The sequence below is a fragment of the Symphodus melops genome (assembly GCF_947650265.1).
Source record: "Symphodus melops genome assembly, chromosome: 8".
NCBI lineage: Eukaryota > Metazoa > Chordata > Actinopteri > Labriformes > Labridae > Symphodus > Symphodus melops.
Window position 1 is genome coordinate 24553940 of NC_136698.1, and position 22740 is coordinate 24576679.

General features: G+C 40.0%; 1 protein-coding gene across 3 annotated transcripts; it reads left to right on the plus strand.

Annotated features, from left to right (window-relative positions):
* Positions 1 to 15: 15 nt before the first annotated feature.
* On the plus strand, positions 16 to 8302 carry cep63 (centrosomal protein 63). 3 transcript variants are annotated; one of them, XM_079350530.1, is made up of 14 exons: positions 16 to 421; positions 1369 to 1546; positions 2274 to 2369; positions 2680 to 2793; positions 2899 to 3012; positions 3123 to 3293; positions 4564 to 4709; positions 4900 to 5043; positions 5166 to 5265; positions 5373 to 5570; positions 6799 to 6885; positions 7021 to 7199; positions 7278 to 7590; positions 8040 to 8302. In XM_079350530.1, the coding sequence occupies exons 1-14, from the start codon at positions 366 to 368 to the stop codon at positions 8235 to 8237; spliced, it is 2094 nt and encodes a 697-aa protein (XP_079206656.1). In that variant the 5' UTR covers positions 16 to 365; the 3' UTR covers positions 8238 to 8302. The 3 variants fall into 3 exon arrangements, with proteins under 3 accessions (XP_079206656.1, XP_079206655.1, XP_079206657.1); XM_079350529.1 differs by having other exon boundaries at positions 17 to 421; positions 3111 to 3293; XM_079350531.1 differs by having other exon boundaries at positions 18 to 421; positions 3111 to 3293; positions 7386 to 7590.
* Positions 8303 to 22740: the final 14438 nt, after the last annotated feature.

The following is a 22740-nucleotide window of genomic DNA, read 5'->3' on the forward strand; positions in this document are numbered from 1 at the left end:
TGAACGTAGAATTTGATCCAACGGTGTGGACGTACAGCGTACTGACGTCACCGTCTGGGGAGGAGTTACCGCCCTACATCAGGAAGCACGTTGCTGTTGTGTTGTGTTAAGTTGTGCTGAAGTTTACTTTACGATGTATATTTAACTCTTTTTCAGAGGCTATGAAACCAACTGACGTTGTCTAATAATGCGTGCTCGCGATATTGTTAGACACGTTAATTAATCTGCAGTTTGTCAACACACCGTATTTACAATCCAAACTATGAAGACGTAGCTTCTTAAATTGGCGCCGCTGCAGATGAGTTTGGTTGCTGTCGCAGAGGTTGCTAGGTTGGACAATCAGGCGGGTGATAAATACTGACAGGATGACTTCAAAACCAGTGGAGACTTCTTTGGGATCTCTCCAGAATCCAGATCTGAGGTAACTTTAACTCTGGCTGAAGTCTGTGGACTGGCCACACAGACTGTGTTAAATTGTAATTCTGCAAGAGATTGCGTCTTGAAAACGTATCTTGAATATTTCACTGCAAGACCAGACTGTGTGTGTCACTGAAATGAATCTAATTCAAATTTAATGTAGTTGACTTTTCTTACAAGCTCATCAAGAAAAGAAAAAGTAAATTTAGTTATGTAATACTGTACAAACTACATATGAACCAGGACTGCTCCTAGATTATGCAAAAATCATGTTCAAGATTTGTTTGGATTGTTATTGAGGTCACGATTATGAAACACTATTAATCTGCATCACATTGATATGCATTATCAAACTACAATTCATCGAATGACTGTGACAATACTGCCAAAGCAAAATTAACTGCAAATCAATGAAAATATTTTAATATATGAAACTAATGATGCATAAGTAGGTATCTATAATGATAATAATACATCCTTTTGTTTTTGAGGCAGTGGTGATGTAATGTGGCCAAATATAACAACAAACATTTTTACCAGCAACAGCGGTGCAATAATCATTTGATCTTGTTTTCGTGATCTTGGGAAGACAAAATTGAATTTAAAAGGTAAACCTGATTAATTGCCCAGACCTTATATGAAGGCTTCATGCATAACAATACAGCTCTACAGATTCTGCAGGGCGGTAATAGTGCCAAAACGCAAAAACTTTTAAAGTCCGCAATCTCCACATGTTTGTAAAAGTATCCGATCAGTACATAAGTATCACTGTTTCTCATGAATAGTGAAAGGTTAGATCATAAATATGAAACAGTGCAGAGACGGCACAAAATGGTGCGTTGAAGTTGATCAAAGTGGAGGAATAGAAACGTTTGGTGTGTGTCCTTTTTTTTAAGGATCAAAATCAATCCTATTCATTAAAAAGTCCTGACATTTGTGTCTGTATTCCAGCTCTGTCCTGTCATCATGTGAGCCAGAGCTTCAGGAGCTGATGAGACAGATTGACATTATGGTCAATCATCAGAAGAGGGAGTGGGAGGCTGAGATTCAAGCCATGGAGCTCAGGCTGAAGAGTGCAGAAGAGGAGCTGTCGACCTCCAGGAATCTAATTGAACGGAGGGACCTGGAGGTGCAGAAGCTTTCCTTATGCTGTTTTTGTGATAGAGATTAAACAGTGTGGGTTACACATCCTCATAGTTAAAGCACTACCTACTAATCAGTGACCTACAGTAATCAAATGCAACACAAAGTTTGATTACAGAAAGAGAGATGATGAAATATTTGCACTCATGCTTGCCCAAAATGTTGATCCTTTTTTTTTTAAACCGTACATTTTACACTATTATTTTTATTTAACTTGATAATTATCCAGATGTCACACAAATGAAACGATATCAAAAAGAGCTGAGGCTTTTAAAAACCACTATGTCTAATGTGTTGGCAATGTACTTAGCTGTTGACAATTTATTTGTGCAATTAAGACAGTGAGCTGGAGTTTCCTTGTAATTGTTCATGATTGAAAACAAGACAATACTCAATGTTAGGTGCGTAGGACTTAAAGTTTATATTGCTGTGTATGTTGGACATTAATAATAATAATAATACATTTTATATTGATACACGTATCAATATTGTTTGATCCTTATATTACCTGAATATACACTTATATACCCTGAATATGCCGTTTGTTTTTTTCACTCTCAGTTTGACAGTTTGACCCTAATTTCAGTGGCGTTATTAAAGTGTAGCTTAAACATCAACGTGCATGGACGCACGTTGATGTTTAAGCTACACTTTAATAACGCACGTTGATGTTTAAGCTACACTTTAATAACGCCACTAATGTTTGATTGTAGATCGACTTGCTCCGTAAGCAGCTGGATGAAGTCCAGGAAGGTCGACAAGAACTGGTGAACAAATATGAGCAGCACCTGCAAAAAGTCCGAGAAGAGGTGAGAAACACTTCACTTCCACGATCGTACTAAAAGTCCAACTGTTCAGTAGATGAATAATTAACTGACATGATTCAGTTATGCTGCAACACAATTTAAAAATCCCAGGAGGAAATGGTTGTTAAAGAGTCTCTTTAGATCTTTTTCACCTGTTCAACAAAAGTCATTCAAAGAAATCACCTTGAAAGTTTGGAATATTGTGATATCGTATATTCACACACCTTGCATTGCTTTTTGTTTATTTATTAAAAATGATTCAAACCCTCTGACTATACTTTGAATGTGAGAATCAAACGTTTTTGTGCTGCAGTTGGATAAGTTGAAGAGAAGTTATATCAAGCTTCAAAGGAAAACGTTAAAGGAGACCAGCGGGGGCGCAAACACTAAAGACAGGGGTCGATCAGAGGTCAATGCAAAGTTGGAGGTAAGGCAACATTAGTCCTGTTTATAATAGAAGTCTATTACAAATGGCGCTCTACTGCCATCCGATGGCTATATGAAGTATCTTCACTCTTGTCTGCCCCTTTAGGAATATCAACAGCGCTCTGCGGAGTGGCAGCAGCAGAGCATCCAGCACCAGAAACAACTCCGGGCTCTTGAGGTCAGAAATAAGAGTCTGACTGATGAGCTCAGCACCTTCAAGGTAAAGGAAAACAAAATGCTTTGCATGTAATGTCGAGTCAGCGAGTTTCACATCAATGCAAAGAGGAGGCATTTAACGTTTCACTTGTGTGATCTAAGCTCTCGTCCCAGAGTTCATCCTTGGAAACAGAGAGGGAGTGCTGCCTGCAGCTGCAGCAGCTGCGCTCTCAGCTGGAGAAGGCTCAGGACAGCCTGCACTCACAGGAGCTCGAACTGCAACACCTGCGACCCCTCGAGAGGCAGCTCAGAGAATACCAGAGGGAGCAGCAGGTCAGAAGAATGGTAGGAATCAGGAATTTAAATCTGAAGACAAGCTGGAAGAAACAAACACTAAACATATCACACATGAAGATGGTTTAGTTGATTTAACATTTGTTTAGCTTTAATCTTAAAAAATTATTATACTTGAATTTCCCTCGGGATCAATAAAGTATCTATCTATCTATCTATCTATCTATCTATCTATCTATCTATCTATCTATCTATCTATCTATCTATCTATCTATCTATCTATCTATCTATCTATCTATCTATCTATCTATCTATCTATCTGTCTATCTGTCTGTCTGTCTGTCTGTCTGTCTATCTATCTATCTATCTGTCTGTCTATCTATCTATCTATCTGTCTGTCTATCTGTCTATCAAAAATCATAACCAACGTGGGCAAAAAAAGATATGATCTACATTATTTTCCTCTTACTTTTAAAACATGCTGAAGATGTATTTCGATGGGACAAAATAACTCCTCACATTATCCTACATTTGTCTGAAAACAAATATTTTCATTTCATTGTATAGATCACATCTGTTGTTATTTGATATCATGTTTAACAACAGACAGACAAACTATCTTAAACAATGTCTTCAGAAATCACAGAGAACCTGACGACTGTTGACTGTTCGTCAATATGGACAATGGACACCTGTATTCTGTTCATCACTCACCAAATAACTCACTAAAAGAAAACCACTGAAAAATGAAAACTTGGAGACAAATTAGCATGAGAATAAATGTACATATTATTCTTTAATTACTTGTTTATATTTTTCGTTAATTATTTAACGTTTACTTTGTGCAGAGAGAACACAGTCGAGTGAAGTTAAATTCCTTGTGCTTTAAACTTACCTGGCCAGTAAAGCTGCTTCTGAGGATGCAGGTTTATTATACCTTTATTTGACGTGTAGTTTAACTTCGTAGTGTAACCAGTATCCCATCTGTTAACATGGAGGAGGCGGGGTTTATGGCCTGTACTGGAGCCAGTCAGCAGGGGGAGCTCTAGATACTTTAGCTTTCTTTTAGGGCGGCTGTTTCTCCGTCCATCTTAATACACAGTCAATGGTAACGACTGGTGTTCTGCCTGTACTGTAGGTAACTCTGTAAATCCCCCCCTGTGTCAGCTGCTTTGTTTGACATGCATGTATGAACCACCATCATCAAGTACAACACACTTAAAACTTTATTCACAACATTGATCTTGTTTAACTGTACAGTTCTGCAGCAGTTTTAAAAGATAAGTGTCATTGTCGATGATTATCCCGTGTTGTTGGTAAGGTGCTTTCAGAGGAAAGGGAGGAACTCCACGCCACGCTGGACTCTCAGGACACGTGTATGAGAAGAGTCAGTCTGGAGCGCCTGAGAGTTCGTGATGAAAACGCCAGTCTCAATCATCTGCTGCAAGCCAAAGATCACGTCATCCGGTTGGTGGATTTATATTTCAGTCATGTGTTTCAGCCATCATGTTTGATGTAGTATAGTGACAGTACACAAGAGGGCACTCTTCACTCATAATGTTGGATACTTTATTGACTACATGAAAAATAATGGGTTTTTTTTTGTTTTTTGTTTTTTTGTTTTAATTAAGTCATTCAAGTATTATTTGTTTCTCAGCTCTCTGGAGGACTGTCTGACCGCTCAGGGCTGTTCTGGAGTGGAAACCCTCCGACAGGATCTGGAGAAGACTCTGACCAAGCTTCACTGCAGCCAAGCATGTGAGGTTCACCTGAAGACTGAGGTGGCATGTCTCAGAGAGAGGTGAACACTTGACTCATTAAACACCCATATTACATATTGACATTTATAACTCTTAATGTGTTGAATTTATGTTATCAAATGTGATGTTTTTGTGAATTTTTCTTTATTTTTTATTTTCTCAGACTAGAGAGGCTGAGTCTTCAGAGAGCTGACCAATCAAAGATGGAGGAACTGAGAAGCACAAAAGTAGAATATGACTCAGCTGTCGCTGAAATGAAAAGGGTCAGAAAACTTCTCATGTAGTTGGAGCTCTGATACTGTTGATTATATTTAGTGTATGTACCAAGAATACCCACCTGTGTTGTCTCATCTCTGCGTTCACCCTGCAGCTCAGAGAGGAGCTTCAGAGAGCCAAGCAGACTCACAGCGGGGAGGTGGAGGGGATGAGGAAGGAGGTGTCCAGACTGACCTCCGAGCTGCACCAACATGAGATCACCATCAGCACACTGAACAGCTCTTCAGCCAGCATCAAACAGCAGCTTCATGAAGAGGCGGAGCAAGCAGAGCAGAAGGCAGCTGAGCTTAAGGTAAGCAGGTGTAGTCAACATTTCTTTGTTAGCTGGCTTACCATGTTAAAGGCTCTCATACTTCATGGGCAGTTTTAGCTTGATGTACATAACATCCATGCAGTTAGCACATATGAGATTTTCACAATTTAGTCAAGATGGTCACTCAAATGTACAGTAACTGCATGTCCACTCTGGAGTGTGATAATGCTTCTTGTAACTAGTCTACTAATCACAGCCAGGAAGAGAAGAGTGAGTCTTATACAACGAAACTCAAATGAAAAGCTTTTTGACTGAATAAATCTGGTAATATTGATTTTTATCTGTATCATCAACTCGATAAATTGGTGGGGCTGTAATCCAGACTTTGAACGACTAAAGTCTTTCATCTGGTTAAAAAGATAATCTTAGAAAATACATATAAATCTAAACAGGGATGGTGCAGTAACTGGAAATATAAAGTATTGAGCTTAAAGGGTTTTTAAGCCTGTACTTAGTAAAACTCTGACTTTGGATAGATTACCACCAAACAGTGTTCAGATACTCGTGCTTCTAAACAGTGAATCTTTAGCTTTCCTTTAGCGCCACCAACAGGTCAGTTTGGTCTAATCCTCTTAAATATCTCACCTTCATCTTCTGCAAATGGACTGAAATAACTCACACTCATGTTCGATTTAGGTCGTCTAATAACTGCCCTCTCTCCTCAGTTTATACTAAACTTTGGTTTTTGGTCAAACCTGTCACTCCCATCGTTCTCAGCTGTTATGTGTTTGTAGTGCTAATCAGAACTATGCTAACACACTGGGGTGTAGTTTGTGTCCATGATCAATCCCATATGTAAAATCTTAAGTTGTTTTTAGATTGTTGCATTTTAAACGTCTAAATCATAGTGTTTCTATAGCATACTGTTAAAACAGCATTATAAAGTTTTTAAAAATTTACTTAAAGGCCTAACTACAGCAGGTGGAAATGAACAATAGCCATAAACATCAGTTTGATGCTCTGGTCTGAAATTTTGTGTTCTCCATTTTAAAAAAATAAGACCACACAATTGTGTTTAGTTTGGGCACTAGCTGAAAGTGGACACAAGTATCCCCAAAGATTGTTTTAAAGTTTAGACATCACATCTCTAAAATAACAAATCTGTGTTCTCTTACTCTACTATGACCTCCCTTTTCCTTAAAGGTTTGAGGGAAAATTCATCAGTGAAGTGGTTCAGTTGAATAAGTCACACTATTCTCTTTCACAGATGACTCAAGCCCAGCTGGAGACTTTACAGTCTGAGAACGAGCATCTGAAGGAGCAGCTTCAAAGACTGGAGTCGCAATCAGCAAAGGTTTGTCTGCATTGACATTTTTCAAATTATTGTTCTAGAATTTTAAAAGCGCACGTTCATTATCATGTTCTTCATATTTTGACTTCAGTGCCTTTCCCCAAATCTGTCTCATGTCTCTCACTCTGCTCTCCTCAGAGGGGAGATCCTTCGCTTGCGTCCCTGAGGGAGAGCTATGTGTCCTCTCTGAGCAGCCTGGAACAAGAGAATCAGCAGCTGAGGCAGAAGCTTGCCGAGAAGTACGCCCGTCATGAGGACTCCAAATGGAAGGAAAAAGGCCACGCTATGACGAACCAACCACAGCCTTCTCACGACAGGTACCCACCCAGGATACACACGAAAATGCATCTTCTCTATCATCAAACAGTGACGTAACCTCTTGTATGTGTTTGTAGTAATGCAAATGCCAGACATCACAAAGACAGGAAGGAGAACCCGACTCGATCTGAAGTGGAGATCCAGATGCTCATCCAACAGCTGAACTCTGTGTCCCCTTCCAACAGAGAGCACCTCTGCAGCCAGGATCAAGACAGCCGGCCTCAGTCCTCAGCATCCTCCTCTTCCTCCTCCTCCTCCGCATCCAGTAACATCAGACTCTGCAGGAAAACTTCAGGGTCCATTTCAAATGAGTCTGCTGCTGAGGGGCAAAGCTGTACCTCTGAGGACTCTCTGTCAGTGTCGACAGAAAAAGTCTCCCCCTCTCGTATGGTGAGCTTTATCACAAGAACAAAATCCACAATCCAGTAATAGTCTCCACTCGTGTGCAGTTTATTTTCGGCTGTTTTCTTTTTAGCAAGAATTCCTTCAATGGTTGTTGGATGACTTCATTATGATTCTAGTAAAAAAGAATCCACAGTGATACCACAGCAACAAAATGACTGGAAACCAGTTTTTGATCATCATAATAAAAAAATGCAAGCAAACTCCTACAAACTGAAACTCCTACACTAATACAATGGAAATGTTGAGGCAATTTTTGATGGATTCATTCCTCTACGAAGAACCTTTCAGAAAAAGAATCCTAATCAGGTCCACTCCACCTCATCTAACCCACTTCAGGATACTATCGTCCACTCTAATAACAGAGAGTGTGATTTGAAAACGTATTGAATATTTTGTGTCCTTAGTTCCTATGGTTTTGTTCTCCTTCCCCTTAGGAGTCTGTGTCGGCGTCCTCTGCAGAAAACATGGTGTCCCGTTTCGTAGAGGAAGAGGACTTTCGATGCAATGAGCTGATGCTGCGATTGGACACCCACATCCAGGGTATGGCAGAGAAGAACATAAGGACAGTTTCTAAGTACCTGCCAGGTGACTCAGAGCCCGAGGCTGCACAGACTGCAGTACAGACTGGTTAGTGGTCCAGTATGGTGAAATAAAAGTGCTCTTAACACTGCCGCCAAAAGGCTGCAGTCTTGTGCTTAATGATGCATTTTGATTTCACTTCTTGGAAAATAAGAGACTTTTAAAGAGATGTTTTTTTACACGGTCGACATTTCAGAACAGAATGGGCGCACAGGGCTTTGCGGTTACCCAAGTGTTTAGTGAGCGCTCTTAAAAAGACGACTATAATTCAAAATGTCAGTTTGACCACGAGGAGTGAGAGAAGGCAGAATTATGAAACCTACTCTGTCCAGGAGGTACGAGGTCACACTTATTATTTAGACCCTTAATCTGTTTATCATGAGCTTATTTATCTGTATGGAACACAATATGCTTTCACAGGAGATGCATTTCTGCTGCACCACTGATCTAGTCTTAAAGATCAGGTGCTGACAAAGGCTGAGTGGTTCCACACTTTGCACCCCCTCATGACTTCATGTTCAAATCAGCATTGGAGACAAGCATCACTAAGATGCAACAAAGGATCAGTGGTCAGAATGTGTAAACCATAATCATTGCTGATGCATCTATCTTAGAACACATTGGCTTTGAGAAAGGATTTATCCTCTGGAAGTGCTGGTCAGTATCTCAGAACATCCCTCGCAGTCTGTTGGGATAGATCCACTCTCTACCAAGGCGTACTTTTCTGTTTGCTTAACTAAAAAATAAAAATAAAAGAAAACTTTGAAAAAGGCTTTTACTCAGGTGCAGATGGCCCAGAGGCAATAGTCCTTCAAGCGAGTGGCCAGTCTGACCTGTGACTCTTTTCCTGCATGTCATTCCCAAATCTCTCTCCCATCATCTTCATGTGTACTGTTTTGTAAATCCAGTAGTCTAAAACCCAAATATGTTCAATTTACAGCAATAAAAGACAAAAACACTGCAAGTGCCGCAGTTGAAAGCTGAAATCATAAACAGATGAGCTTGAAAATGTTAAAGTCCGATTTTGTCTAACCCTAACTAGCAACAAAATGATGCTCCTGAAACACATGATTCAGAGGATTTTATGTGAGAGGACACAGTTTGTGGTGTCTTGCATGACTTCTCTTTGACTTCACAGAAATGACTTTTGGTCGCTGAAATTCACCCGAGTTACTTTGTGGAATTCGGACGTCAAGAAGACATCTTTTGCATATTTTCTCTTTAAATTCCATATTTTTTTTCTTGGCCTGGAACGCATCATTGCATCGGCATTTGGCATCCTGAGAAAAGTATGTAGCTGTGAGCCAGAAAGGTGTCCGTCCTCCCTGCAGGTCTGTCATAACTGAGAAAATACCACATATGTACATGTCAGTCCAAGCAGCAGGGAGGGAGAAGAGGCAGCTTATACTGCAGCTCTCCTCATTTCCCCTGTGACTGCTCCCCCCCCCAGCACCACCAACACCACCCATCCTGCAGAGGCCGAGTGCAGGAATGTGAGCACCATGCCAATGCTGTCATGAACCTTCCCCTGCGGCCTGCTTTGTCTGCATCATTAGAAAGCTGATGGAATGTTAATATCAACCATCTGGGGAAACAATGAAAGGCCAGGGGGGAATAGTGATATTTTACTGCTCTCATAATGAAGCACACACTGAACAAATGGAAATAAAGGGGGAAAAAATCTGATCAAAAATGTGTTTTGCTGTCATACTTGTACAACATCAACAGAGGCGTTCTGCTCAGCTGTCCCTGAGTCCACTGACTTCTCACTGGTATTTGGTAGCCTGTGTTACTAGCACTGTAAACACCAACAAACAGCACTAAGGAATTTGGCAAGCAGGGAATTCCTCTGGCTCTCTGCGGCGGGAGGTGAGACGTTTTTTTTATGTGTGCAGATTCTTCTGAAGGGGCCTCGTTACAGGGTAGAGCACTGAGATGGATTCAGCTCCGGGGAGAGTTCATGCTGCTCTATTTACGTAATGCTTCACAGGAAAGATTTGATGATAAGATCATTTAGTAAATTCATAATCTGTTCGTGTGAGTCCCACATAAGGACACATGTTGTGAATGTAGTTAGTAAAGCAATGCTAAAGGAAGACTTATTCTTCAGAAGGAATTCGTTGTATGTTTCCAATCATTGCATCGTTTCTAAAAGTCAGTCCAGCTTTGTACGACAACTTCCAAAGCATTAAATCCTATTTGACTCATCATGCATTTCATTGACACTTTAGGAAAAAGAATGATTTGGTCATCTTGAGTTGAACTTGCTCCTCCTGGCTGACAACAACCCTGCAGTAAAGGGAGACAGCAGATAATAAAACATTTTATTGGAGAAGTTCAGGATGGTGTGAGTCCAGCAGAGGATTCCAGCAGCATGAGCTGCAGATGCCTTCGCCATCCAAGGATGAAATATGTTCACTTTTGCACAGGAAAAAAACAAACTCTGTTTATTTGGGGGCAATCCAGAAGGTGTTTCCTTCACATCATTTACTTAACAGCTGAACCAGAGGGCAAAAGCCCTCTTCTGCAAAATGTCTTGTGAATTCAACATCTTCTGTTGAATTTGTAAAAAAAAAAAAAAATACTTTTTTGACTCTCCATTAAAAATGTTCTTTTAAGTTTGCTCTAAAATCACCTGATAAATTTATCATCCCTGATTTACATTCGTCCTTCCTCTCTGTTCAGGTTTACATCACACTTGTGTAGCTTTCCTATTCGAGCATAAATGGTTCCGAAGCTCAATCTAAGACCACATATCCTGCTTGTATGAACACATGGCACAGGCTATGATTGCAGATAAAGCTATAATGGCCTTAAGAACTTTATGTAACCTGTGAAAATGACTATTTCCATCCACAAACTTCAGTTGCTCAGCATTACTGTCGATGCTTTCTTATTCTCGCGCCCACAAACAGCTGGAGGCCCAATCTCTGCTGCTCTAGACTGGTTAGCATTAATGAATCAGCGCAGTCAGATCTTTAATCAAGTAGTTATTTGGAGGCTTGTGTGTTTGCTTGCTGCTTGAAAGATCCGTCTCTTCTTTACAGACTCTAGCCACACTGAATGCTTTGTGTCACAAACCAAATATCTCAGGGGTTACATGAGGGCAAGTTAGCGAGTGACATTTAGCAAACGTGATAAATTCTGATGAAGGAAATCCAAATGATCAACTCGTCTTGCAGCAGATATCTGAGGCATTTGAAGAATGTCCTTATCTGTTGGTTCATATGTAACGTGTCATGAGATTAAAGACAGAGGATGGATAGTGTTTGTAGAGCTCTGATTTATCTCTGCAGAAGTCTGAAAGGCAGGGCCTGTTGGCGGGGATTTCTTTGGCTGGGTCCTGCCGGTAGATTCCTGAGCATGGGAAGGGAAGAATATCTCTGATTCTCTGAGTGATAATCAGTTCAAAACATTTACCAAACGTTGCCCACGGTTTGTTTTGTGTCTGAAAAAATGTTATCATAACCGCTCAAAAATGTCTCTTCAGTGAGATTCATGTTGCTCCTTGTAATATATGGGCTACCACCCTCATAGGGGGAAGTGATTAATATCTTTTTTATGAATTTCTGAACTTCCTCAGTGAGATAAGATGACTTTTCCCAGAATTGTTGCAGCCTGCATGCCTTCTTTGTTGCACATTCCACGGTGGAGCAAACATGCCGGCCGTGCTTCTCGTGTCCTTGTCCCACTTTAACCTCCAGCCGTGTCCCATATTTGATGGGAACGTGACATTGTTCTCCACTCTTCTTGGTCTTGTCTGAGTGGGTGGGAGTTGAGGGAATGGGTGCATGTTGCAGATAGACTCGTCCTGTGCAGGGGGACGCCGGATGATCTCTGCAGGATACTTGGGATGCTGCAGAGACAGAAGGGCGCGTTCTTATCAGCCCGCCCAGCCGTCCGTGCCAAAGGGAACTGTGCCAGAGAGGCCAAGAGGAAAACACTCACTCCTCTTAACACACAATGTGTGCGTCCATGCATGTACGCCAACGTCCCACTTACATTATGTGTTTGTTTGGATACTGTAAACACAACCACAAGAAGAAGAATTTAATCACTGTCACACTTAATGTGCTCTTGTTGACCTGAGATGAAAAAAAACAACTCAACACTTTCTGTGTCCAGATCTTTAAACTTCTGGTCTTTCCGCCTAATCTTAAAATAGTTTGACCTAAATACTGAGTTGTACATCCTAACCCCTCTCTTTTACACCGGAGGGAGAAAAATAAATATTATTATTATTATATGATATCCATCTTTGGTTTACTCTGGTTGGTAACAGCACGGCTGTAGGGAGGAGCTGAGTTTGGTTGTTGAAGTCAGTAGGCTTTATTTTGGGATATAATAAAGATGATGCAGCAGGTTATCAGAAAGTTTAGATGTAGAGCAAAAGTAGCAGGATCTGCTGATGACACATCTAGTCACGTTAACAAAGGATGTGACTGGCTGGTTGGAGATGGCGGTCAATGTGAGTCTGATTCCCTGAGCCGTGGCTGGAGTGACTCTGGCTCAGTGGTGGAGTTTGTTGTCTTAATTAAGGTCTAGGGTTCAATCCCCAGCTCCTGCAGCAACATGTCCAATGTGTCCTCATGGAAGACACTTAACCCCAAGTTCTACTTCTGCTTGGTTGGTGAATGAATGGGATGTGCTACTACTTCAGGCTCTGCCATCAGTGTGTGAATGTGTAGGTGCAACCTGCAGTGCAAAAGAAAAGTGCCAGACAAGCACAGAAGTACAAGAAACAGCTGGTTGATGTTTGGAGTTAATGTAATAATACAAATGAAAACTTTATTTATGGAGCATTTATTTAGGCAGCTTAATAAAACATGCAGGTCATTAAGTCTAAGCACCAGAAGGGATTAATAAACATATTAAACATTAACACATGAAACAACATTAGTAGGCATGATATTCAGGTAAAAGAATTCTGAAAGACAAAATGCTTTTAAAGGATTTTAATGATGTCAATCAAATTGAATTAAATTCAGATCAAATCAGGAAAATGTCTCTGGTTAAAGTGTCTCCTGAGAAGCGATTTTAAAAGAGATGTCGGATCTCAACACGCGTCGCCTTGTACAGTATTAGTAGGTTTGAAATGTAGCTGGGAGAAAGGCCATTTAAAATCAACTCTGAAACAAAGGTGGAGCCGGTGGGAAGAGGACGTACAACAGGAGTGATGTGGGGAAGCGTGCTGCTGTCAGAGGCTGCAGAGGTATCACTGGACTCTGACGGGTCTTTGAGTTCTTAAACTCAGTTGTCAACGTCGAGTATTTGTGTGATATAGAGGAGGTGCATGAGTTGGCCTGTCAGTTAAAAAAACAGCTGATTTTTATACGTTAAGTTTATTTGTTGATTCAGAGCTGACATCATGATGATGATTGGTTGCAGGCTTGTGGTCACTTCCTATTTAAAATGTCACGTCCCTTTTAACAAACAGTTTCCCTGATGAAGGTCCAGTGCTGAAACGTTGCCAATAAATGTTTGTTTGTAAGCAATAGACAGTGTGCACTTGTTTCCCTTTAAGTCAATGAAAACTAAATGAGCCAATAAAGGGTTTAAAGGGACCAGTACAGGTTTCAATACTGTTCAGTTTCTGCTTTTATGGCATTGAAGTTTAAAACTCTGGTGTGGTGACGACGACTGCAACAGATTTGTTTGATGCCTTGGCTTCGTCAGTCCAAAATGATTTTATTTAGGAACTTAGAGCAATGAATTCAGCACAGTAATAAATGCAAATTCTTTAGCTAGCTTCTACAGTATGTGTTGGCGTCAGTGTTCTGTTATGTAAAACTATTTACAAGTTCACTTGTTCATTCATGGCTAACGAGGGCATCTGATTGGATCTTCTCTGTAATTAGTTTTTAGAATCCCCTCCGACCACAAACATCCTGGAGTCTGTCTCTGAGTCTCTGTCGTGCTCAGGTCTGACTGAGCACGACAGTCACCCTTGTGCAGAGTGTTGTGTTTCTTGATTATGGTCTGCAATCTGATATTACATGAACAAAGGTAAAAATCTGGTCGAGTATTTTGAATGCCATTTTATTAAAATTTTGCATAGAACATAGTATAGATCTACAAACCAACGCTAAAGCATTTCAAATATAAAAAGTCTGAATTTAGACAACGGTCACATTAAAACAGATTTAAAGACTATCTGAGTTCAAGTTTGGGTGACATTCAGTCTGGTCTGAGAAAGACGTGGTATTGTACGACAGATTATAATCTAGACCACAGGCATTTTGTCCAAAAAGGAAAAAAGTGTATTTACATTCTTTGGTTCATATTGACAAACAGCTGAACTTGTTTTGATTTGGGATGAAGGAAGTGGTGCTCTTCCTCACTTCTTAAAAGTTTGGGAGAACATCTCATGATAATGTCAAAATGTAAAACTGTCTCTACCTTTAATAAGTCCGTTTAATATTCCTTCACTCTCTTTTTAGAAAGTAAAAAATGTTGACAGAGCGAATCTGAGAGACAAATATTCTTTATTGTATATTTCCCCACAACTTTTATCAAACGGCACCAAACTTAACAGAAAACCTTTAAACACATTTTCATCAGATTTGGACGCAGCAGCACAAACTCTTCTCTTATATCATTGTTTTTCATGCATTAACTCTGCCAACAGAGTTTAAGCACTCTGAGTGACGGCTATAGAAAAACTTTATGAAACATCTGAAATTGTTTCAACTTTTCTGGTTTTGTTAACAAATGTTTGGTCCAAAATAGTTTGGAACTGCTTGATATTAAAACAAGCCCAAAAAAGGGGCAAGAAATGGATGAATTAGTCTGAACTACAAAGTTAGTTGTTGTAGAGCAACTATCGAGACAAATCACAAAATAAGGTGGTGAGAGAGAAGAACTCTGTTATCAAGCTAACTCTTGCTCAGAAATTGAATTTCTTTGTCAGCCCCTTCTAGAAATCGCAATGCTGAAGTTTGCAGAAAGGTCAAAATCATCTCACTGTCACTAATCCTTTTATGTAACATGTCCTGACTGCCCTGCTACCTCATTTGAAACTTCACATTTAATGACATTCACAAAGGGAGAGTCTGTTCACATGCAGCAGGTTGACGTTACATGTTTCTACTACCTACCTTATCTGAGATCTCGAAAGCTGTAAAAATGCCTCCTCAGTCAGACTGGAACATTACAGGCTCTTCTCTTCCTTTCATGCTCCAGTTATCCCAGAGCTCCTGTGTGTTTAAGTCTTTCATTACAGCGGCAGTAAAATAGTCAGGCTCATCGAAGATCACAGAGAAAATTGTCGTCACCTGTCGCTATCACTCTGCGGTGCAACCGCATCATAAATCAACAGGCCGCTCTCGCGCTGCTCGGTCAGCAAATCTGAAAAACACTTTTACTCCTCTGGTCACATATGCTTGACTTTTGACTCGTGGTTAAGGAATCACGCATCAGAAAGCCTCATACTGATACTCATTTCAAAAGTTTAAAACGTGCAGAAAGAATTTGAGACATCCATTTGATGCCAAAACAGTTTTTTTAAATTGGATTTTTTCTATTGTTCACTGTCAGCTATTTATGTCTATGAATTATGCAAGAACGTTGTCAGCGTTATAAGGACAGGGTTTTGATGAATTAGCTGTTTATTTATACAAGCTTCTCTAGTCAGCTCAAAACTTTCCACTCAAGAAAGTGACGTCTAAGTACATTTATTTGGAAGGCATCTGCAGTTTTTGTTTCAAAGCTTTGACTTACTTTTGAAATGATCCCGAAGATGTCGAGCTGAAATCCATCACAACATTTTTCATTAGATGTGCAGAACAGAAATAATCTTTATATATTTCATAAGCAAGTATTGGTTGTCTGTTCAGGCAAACAGCTAATCACACAAACGGTTATGTTATGGCAGTGTAAAATATTTGGTTCTGATTGGCCAATGGGGCATAGTAGCTGTCTGCTAACACTTGACAGTCCACTGTTGTGAAGAAAAACGTATGCATGGGGCACCGATTGGAACATATTGTTTTTGGATCCATGGCTTTACCAAAGACCTAATCATTTTATTTTAGTAAGTTAATGCTGCGTCCTGTTTCTCGTCACTGATGACTGGTAAGTCCATGCTCATGGTTGTTGCCTGAGATGAGACTCTTTTTTTCTTTTTTTCTTTTTGTTGAGAAACCCTGTGACATGTTTGCTCTCAGGTCTGTTCCTAGCTCTCGGAGGAGATGAGATTAAAGAACATTCATTCATGTGGTCTCTGGTTGATGAGATCCTGCACTTAACATACATGTCTCCTGTTTATCTCCGTCTGCTGATGTCATCAGGCACATAAAGACCACCTGACTGTGCACTATCGGAGGTCTTCAGGCCTCCTCCCACGCTCTAACACTCTCTCCCCGAGCTGCACATGTTGTGTTACGGAGGCTGAATTTGTATGCAAATAACAGAGCTTCCTGTTGTCTATCTGAGGGGGCCAGGGTGGGATTTCCTCATTCCTGACGTCTGACCCCTCCTCCCATTTAACTCTAGTCCACCATCTGGAGATGGAGGTTATCAGAGCCAGCCTGTGGCCTCTTTGTTTGTTCACAAAGACAGGTGTTGACGAAAGATAATGCTCATTCATCAACAGCTTCATTTTTAAAATGTTTTTTTAATAACAAATCAGAATCCTATGATTTGATGTGATATTTAATTTAACCTCAATCGTTATTCGTAAAACCTGATCACAAAAATAAGATAACCAGAATCCTATCCGTATTACTCACACCACATTAAAGGTCCCTATATTAGTCCCTTTTTTGGGGTTCATATATCCAATTTATGTGTCCAGAGGAGGCACAATTATTGCAAAAATGTAATATTAATCACATGTTTAAATAACATTATTCTGGAATTAACAAATAAAAACTGTTGGGCTTTAATTTTGATTTTTGTATACTGCCTTAAGCTGGAAGTACTTTACTTGCTGTTTGAATTCAACCCTGCTTTTATTTTGAAATAAGGTAAGGACCTTCTGGTAGATCGAAGGTTTTGACATTAACTAAACCTCGTACAAAGGAACTTGTTATGAATGAAAAACTAAATGAAAACAGCTCAGCAGAACGGTAACAAAATATATATTTGATGTCAAGAGGAGGATGTTACTTCTCACTCGTTAGCTGAGCTGTCATTCTTTTCCAAGGAGACACTCAGGGGGCCTTTCCACGGTGTGCCTAACTTAAAAATTAACCTATTATGTTGTTACGTCCCACAACTAAATTGTTTTTAATACAACTTCACACCAATTTGTTTCTGCCATAGAAATCCATTGTTTTCAGCTGTAACAAATAAAAACAAGAAAAAACCACATGTAGCTCAACAGGTAGAACAAGCACCTTTAATGATGAGTCCTTATTGCCTCTATGCAATTTGTTGGATTTCAACCCAAGTGTTTGCTGAATGCCATCAAGCCTATGACCCTGTTTCCTGTCAATATTTAGCAATTATGAATTAAATGCCAAAAATTCCCAGAATATAATCTTAAAATAGAAAAAGATTCTTCTTTTAAAAAAATAATAAATGCTTAAGAAAAATGATTGCGCCCCCATTACAGCATCAAATACACACAAATATAATTGTCAAGGATTGATCTGCTAACAAGCCAGACACAGATGGATGTAGGATAGGATCAATAGGATCGATAGGATCAATAGGATCAATAGGATCAATAAACTAATGCAAAAGACTCTGATTAGCAAAACTCCAGACTCACTTGACGTCACCTTTGAGAAGAAAACGAGGACCGAGCTAAAAACTTTTCTGGTCTTTAAATCCTGCACAGTGTTTTAAAGGTCATATATTATACTCCTTTTCAAAAGGTTTAAATCAGTCTCAGAGCTCCCCAACAACATGTCTGTGAAGTTTCTTGTTCTAAATCCAGTCTGATCTTGTATTTGATCATGCGTCCAAACCCCTCTATTTCAGCCCTGCTCAGAACAGGCTGTTTCTGTGTATATAGCTTTAAAGGTAAATGAGCTGTGTCTGACCACGCCCCTCTCTGGAGGGGCTTGGGTGGCTCGGGCTTTCATGCCCTGTTGTTTAAAGGAAGGCAAAGCTAAGAAGGTAGACTCAGTGGTCAGAACAAACCCCTAGCTGTTGGAGAAGCCAAGACCACATGACCAAGACCAAGACATACCCGAGACCAGAGTGCTCCAAGACTGAGACAAGACCAAGACATTTAGGGATCGAGACTGAGAGAAGACCAAGACATTTAGGGATCGAGACTGAGTCAAGACCAAGACAAAGACGCTAAATATCAGTGGAAAATCATCATGTTGTGTGCAGCAAGCATGTCAATCACCTCGACCACAACATCAGGAAGGTAATGTCTGTAACCAGGGGATAAAAGTCAAGAGACAAGACCGAGCAAAAAATACTTTTGCGTCTGAGACGAGACAGTCTTGAGACCAAGACTGATTCAAGGCTGATACTACAACACTGTGTGGGAGTGTCGCCCACTTGGGGGAAGGGTTACTGCCCCTTTGTGATGTCATGAAGGGAAAATCAAATTTACAGCCTGTTTGAGCACACGTTTTCAAAAAAGGGGAGCAGCCAATGGGATTGATGGACTTTTGTCTTAAATTCTTAAATCGGGGGTTTATAGACCGGCTAGAGACACACGTAAGAGTTTGAAAACATGGTGGAGTGGATTTTTTATCATGCAGCGACTTTAAATGGACTCAGGAGCTCTTTCAGTGAGCGACTAGAGATGCTGAATAAGGTGTGATATACTGTAGTCTAGCAACTGTGCCCTCAGTGTGTGTGTGTGTGTGTGTGTGTGTGTGTGTGTGTGTGTGTGTGTGTGTGTGTGTGTGTGTGTGTGTGTGTGTGTGTGTGTGTGTGTGTGTGTGTGTGTGTGTGTGTGTGTGTACATTTTTTTTAATGTGTCTTGAATAAAAAAACGAAGTGATAGTTTATTGAACTCATCATTCAATTTGAGAATTATAAATTGTAACACGAGGAAGATTTAACTATTACTTTGAAGGAGAAAGATGCCAAAATGATTAGAACCTCACTATGTATTTGACACAGTACAAATAAACATTGATCAGCTTTTTTTAGTTGTATTGGAGTAAATGTGTCAATAATACCTAGTTCAATCAAAATGATTTTAAGCCCTCTTTCAGATAACCACATTTTTATTATTATTTGGTTCATGTCTAAATGTATTGTTTATTTCTTTGCACCACAGAACATGAGGAAACTCTCCCCCCAATGTGTGGTTTTAAATAAAATGAATATTGGTATGGGATCAGTTTCCCCATCCAACTGATTGTTTTTACATGTGGACAAAAGAACAATAACATATGGGCTGGTATGTATTCAGTGAAAATAAACATTTCTTGGCGTCCTCCGGTCTGCTGCAGTCAATCACGAATGAAGTTACGAGTGTATACTTTGTGTTCACTTGGTGTGTCTGTGCGGAAACACTTTCTCCAGACGCCGCGATGGAAATGGCTGAAATCAGCCTCAGAAATCCAAAGAAACATCCGTAATTTTAGAAAGGAATGTCACATTCCTTTGCAGCTGAGTGAGCCCAGTCTTCAGAGCGCCTCCTATCAGGAAGTGCTGCACAATGGGAGCAAAGTGCCAGAAACACAAAGTCAGACATTTGGGAGAGGTGGGGGGCAGGCAGAGGAAACTGTGTCAGGAGCTGCTTTCACACAATAACCTCTGCGAGCTGATTCAATACATATTTTCAATGATGAACGACAGGGTCAAATATTAAGATGTCATAATTAGCTTAACTAAAACCTGTCATTACTCTTAAACAATTTTAAAAAGTGTGTCACTGTACAGGTAAAGAAGCTGACTGATTAGTACAGTACATGAATAATCAGCTGTGGCTCAGTTGGTAGAGTCAGTGGTCTTAAAACTGGAGGGTCAGGGATTCGATCACCAGCTCTTGCAGTCACATGTCCAATGTGCCCTCGGGCTAGATATACACCCCAAGTTTCTCCTGCTGATTCATCAGCGGTGTATGAATGGGTTTATACTGGATTAGATCATACTGCTGGTCACTGTACATAGCAATCCCCTTTAACATTGTGTGAATGACTGTGAATGTGTAGGTGTGACCTGCAGTGTAAAGGTGCTTTAAGTAGTCGGAAGACTAGAAAAGAGATGCACAAGCTGAATTCTATTTTCCATAAACACAGAGTGAAATGTCTGTGTAATAAGTCAGTGCAAGTGATAACACATTTTCAACAGGATATTGTTTGTCATACTGCAAAAAAGAACAACATTTTTAGAGCAAATTCTGAATTGCCTGCTAGAGAACCTGTTATTGTGCAATATTTACAGCAAACATGCAAATAGATGAAGTGATATTAATTATATTGAACAGATGTTCATGGATTGCTGAAATTGAATTTTTGTTTAAACTTTTCTATTGCCTCTCAGAATTAAGACCCATACATATAGGCTAAGTTATCAGTGTTTATTAGCATTTTATAGATTTGTTTATGTCAACGATATTAATTTAATTTAACATCATAAATAAATCTGATCATGATTTCATTTCTACTTCTGTACTACTTTATGATGTCCAACAAAATCCATAGAACCGCTAACAAAAATGTGATGCGACTTTAAATTACTCAGCTCAGTTAAAACATCAGTTACCATAAATTGTTACATTTTCAAGATTGATTATTATTAGCTATTCAGTGATCTGATACACAGATGAAGGTAATGATGAAGATCCTTTGGCCACACACAAACACGAGAATGATCCACTAACAATAGAATAGTTTTTTGTTAGCATGCTTAAGAAGTTCAGATGACAACGTTTTGATAACAAACACGATGCTAACGGATCTGAACACGTACACATGCCTGAACAATAGTTGGTATGTGTGGTGAAACAGCCAGTTGCCTTTTGTCTGCCCTTTGGATTATGTACTTGGTGAATGGTAGTGATCTAAGTGATGGCGCAGTAAGACTACACTTTGCTGAAGAAGTGGCGTTAAATTCAACAAAGTAAGCAACACAAACTGAGTTTGAGCGCCCTAAAATGTTTAGGTTAGGGATTGACTGTTAACCAGAGTTGGTCTGACCGTATCAAATCATTAAGCCCTGCTGTATGTTTACTTTTATGGAAATGATTTATAGTTTAATGCAGGCTTATTGGACCTCAACGTTTGTCTAAGTAACAGTCCCCAAGACTCAACCATTTGAAGCCCTTTCTGCTGCCCTCTGTTCTCTGTTTGATTTCCTTCCTCTTCTGGAGACACGTGATTTCCATGAGATGGTATTTTCTGCACAGGCCCTCACCAACATCAATGGGCCGGCATCATGTCCTCCACCCTTTTCTGCTCCGCTGTCTTTGCCCAGATCAGAAGTGTAAGATCCAGCAATACCACCTGTCTGGATAGTTTTGATAGCATAACTCTGTCTCATCAAGAGCTGTTTCCACAGGTCGACTGAAAGCTGCCAGTGTCAGTCCGTTGTCAGGAGTCCTGAGTTGGTGCACTCTGGGCTTCTCTCTGGCCCTGATGATAGGTTGGTGAAGGGAGCGGTTTGCTGTGCTGGTTGGTACTGATTGGACTGGGCCATGGCGGAGCTGATGCTCTCAGCTGAATGTCTTCAGAACCTGCTTGTGGCATTAACTGTAGCAGCTTTCCCCAAGGGCTTTTGGACAGCAACTATCTGCTCAGTCAGTTTAGACTTTGAAATAATGGGTAAGCTCTTTTGTTGTTGCAGGACTGTTAAACACTTATAGTTTAACTATTTTCATACCAACGAATCCATTTGTCTGCGTAGTTATTTTCAGATTCAGATATTTTTGAAATTATTTTTAAATGTTTTATCTCAAATTCAGTGTGAGCCATACTGGGTTTTTTTTTTCATTTAAGTATCAAAATGAAATTATCTTCACTTTTTGAATTCAGGCTAGCCTGAAAGTATTTGAGCAAAAGTTGTTGAACCAATCAGTAGAGTTCCCAATTTACTGATCCTTTGTCTAATTGTCCATAATGTCCCTTATTTTCTCCTTTTCAAATCCACAATATTTAACCCCTGCCATCCAGTGAAATATTTGCCCTCAATGCCCTGTGTCACATCGGTCCACCACCTGCTCTTTGGTGGACACACAGCCGTTTCTAGGCTTCAAGCGACAGAGACATCCATCTAACTCAGCTCAGCTCTGTGTCTGATGAGCAGATTTAAGGGCTCTGCACTCGGCATGGCCTGAGGAAACATCTTTATCTGGCCTGGAAGCGATGGCTTTACCCCACCATCTGCTTCAACCAGGGCTTCAACAGGCCTGTATCTATGGAGGGGAGGAGGGCATGAGTGTAACTTGAGATCTTTTGTTCAGACCAGTTGTGACTGTTATTTTAGGTCCAGAAATTGTTTGAAATTAAGTCTTTTAAAGATGAGCGACAACATCTGGCCCTTCTTAAACACTTTGAACATTTGCTCAAGAAATTTCACGTTAAAAGATTCTTTCCAGCTGCAGTTGACAGAAAGCTTTAAGAATTTGAACAAGAGAAACCGAGGGATTACGCCTGAAAAGGTCTGCTCTATTTGGAGAAAAGTGATTGATTTTCT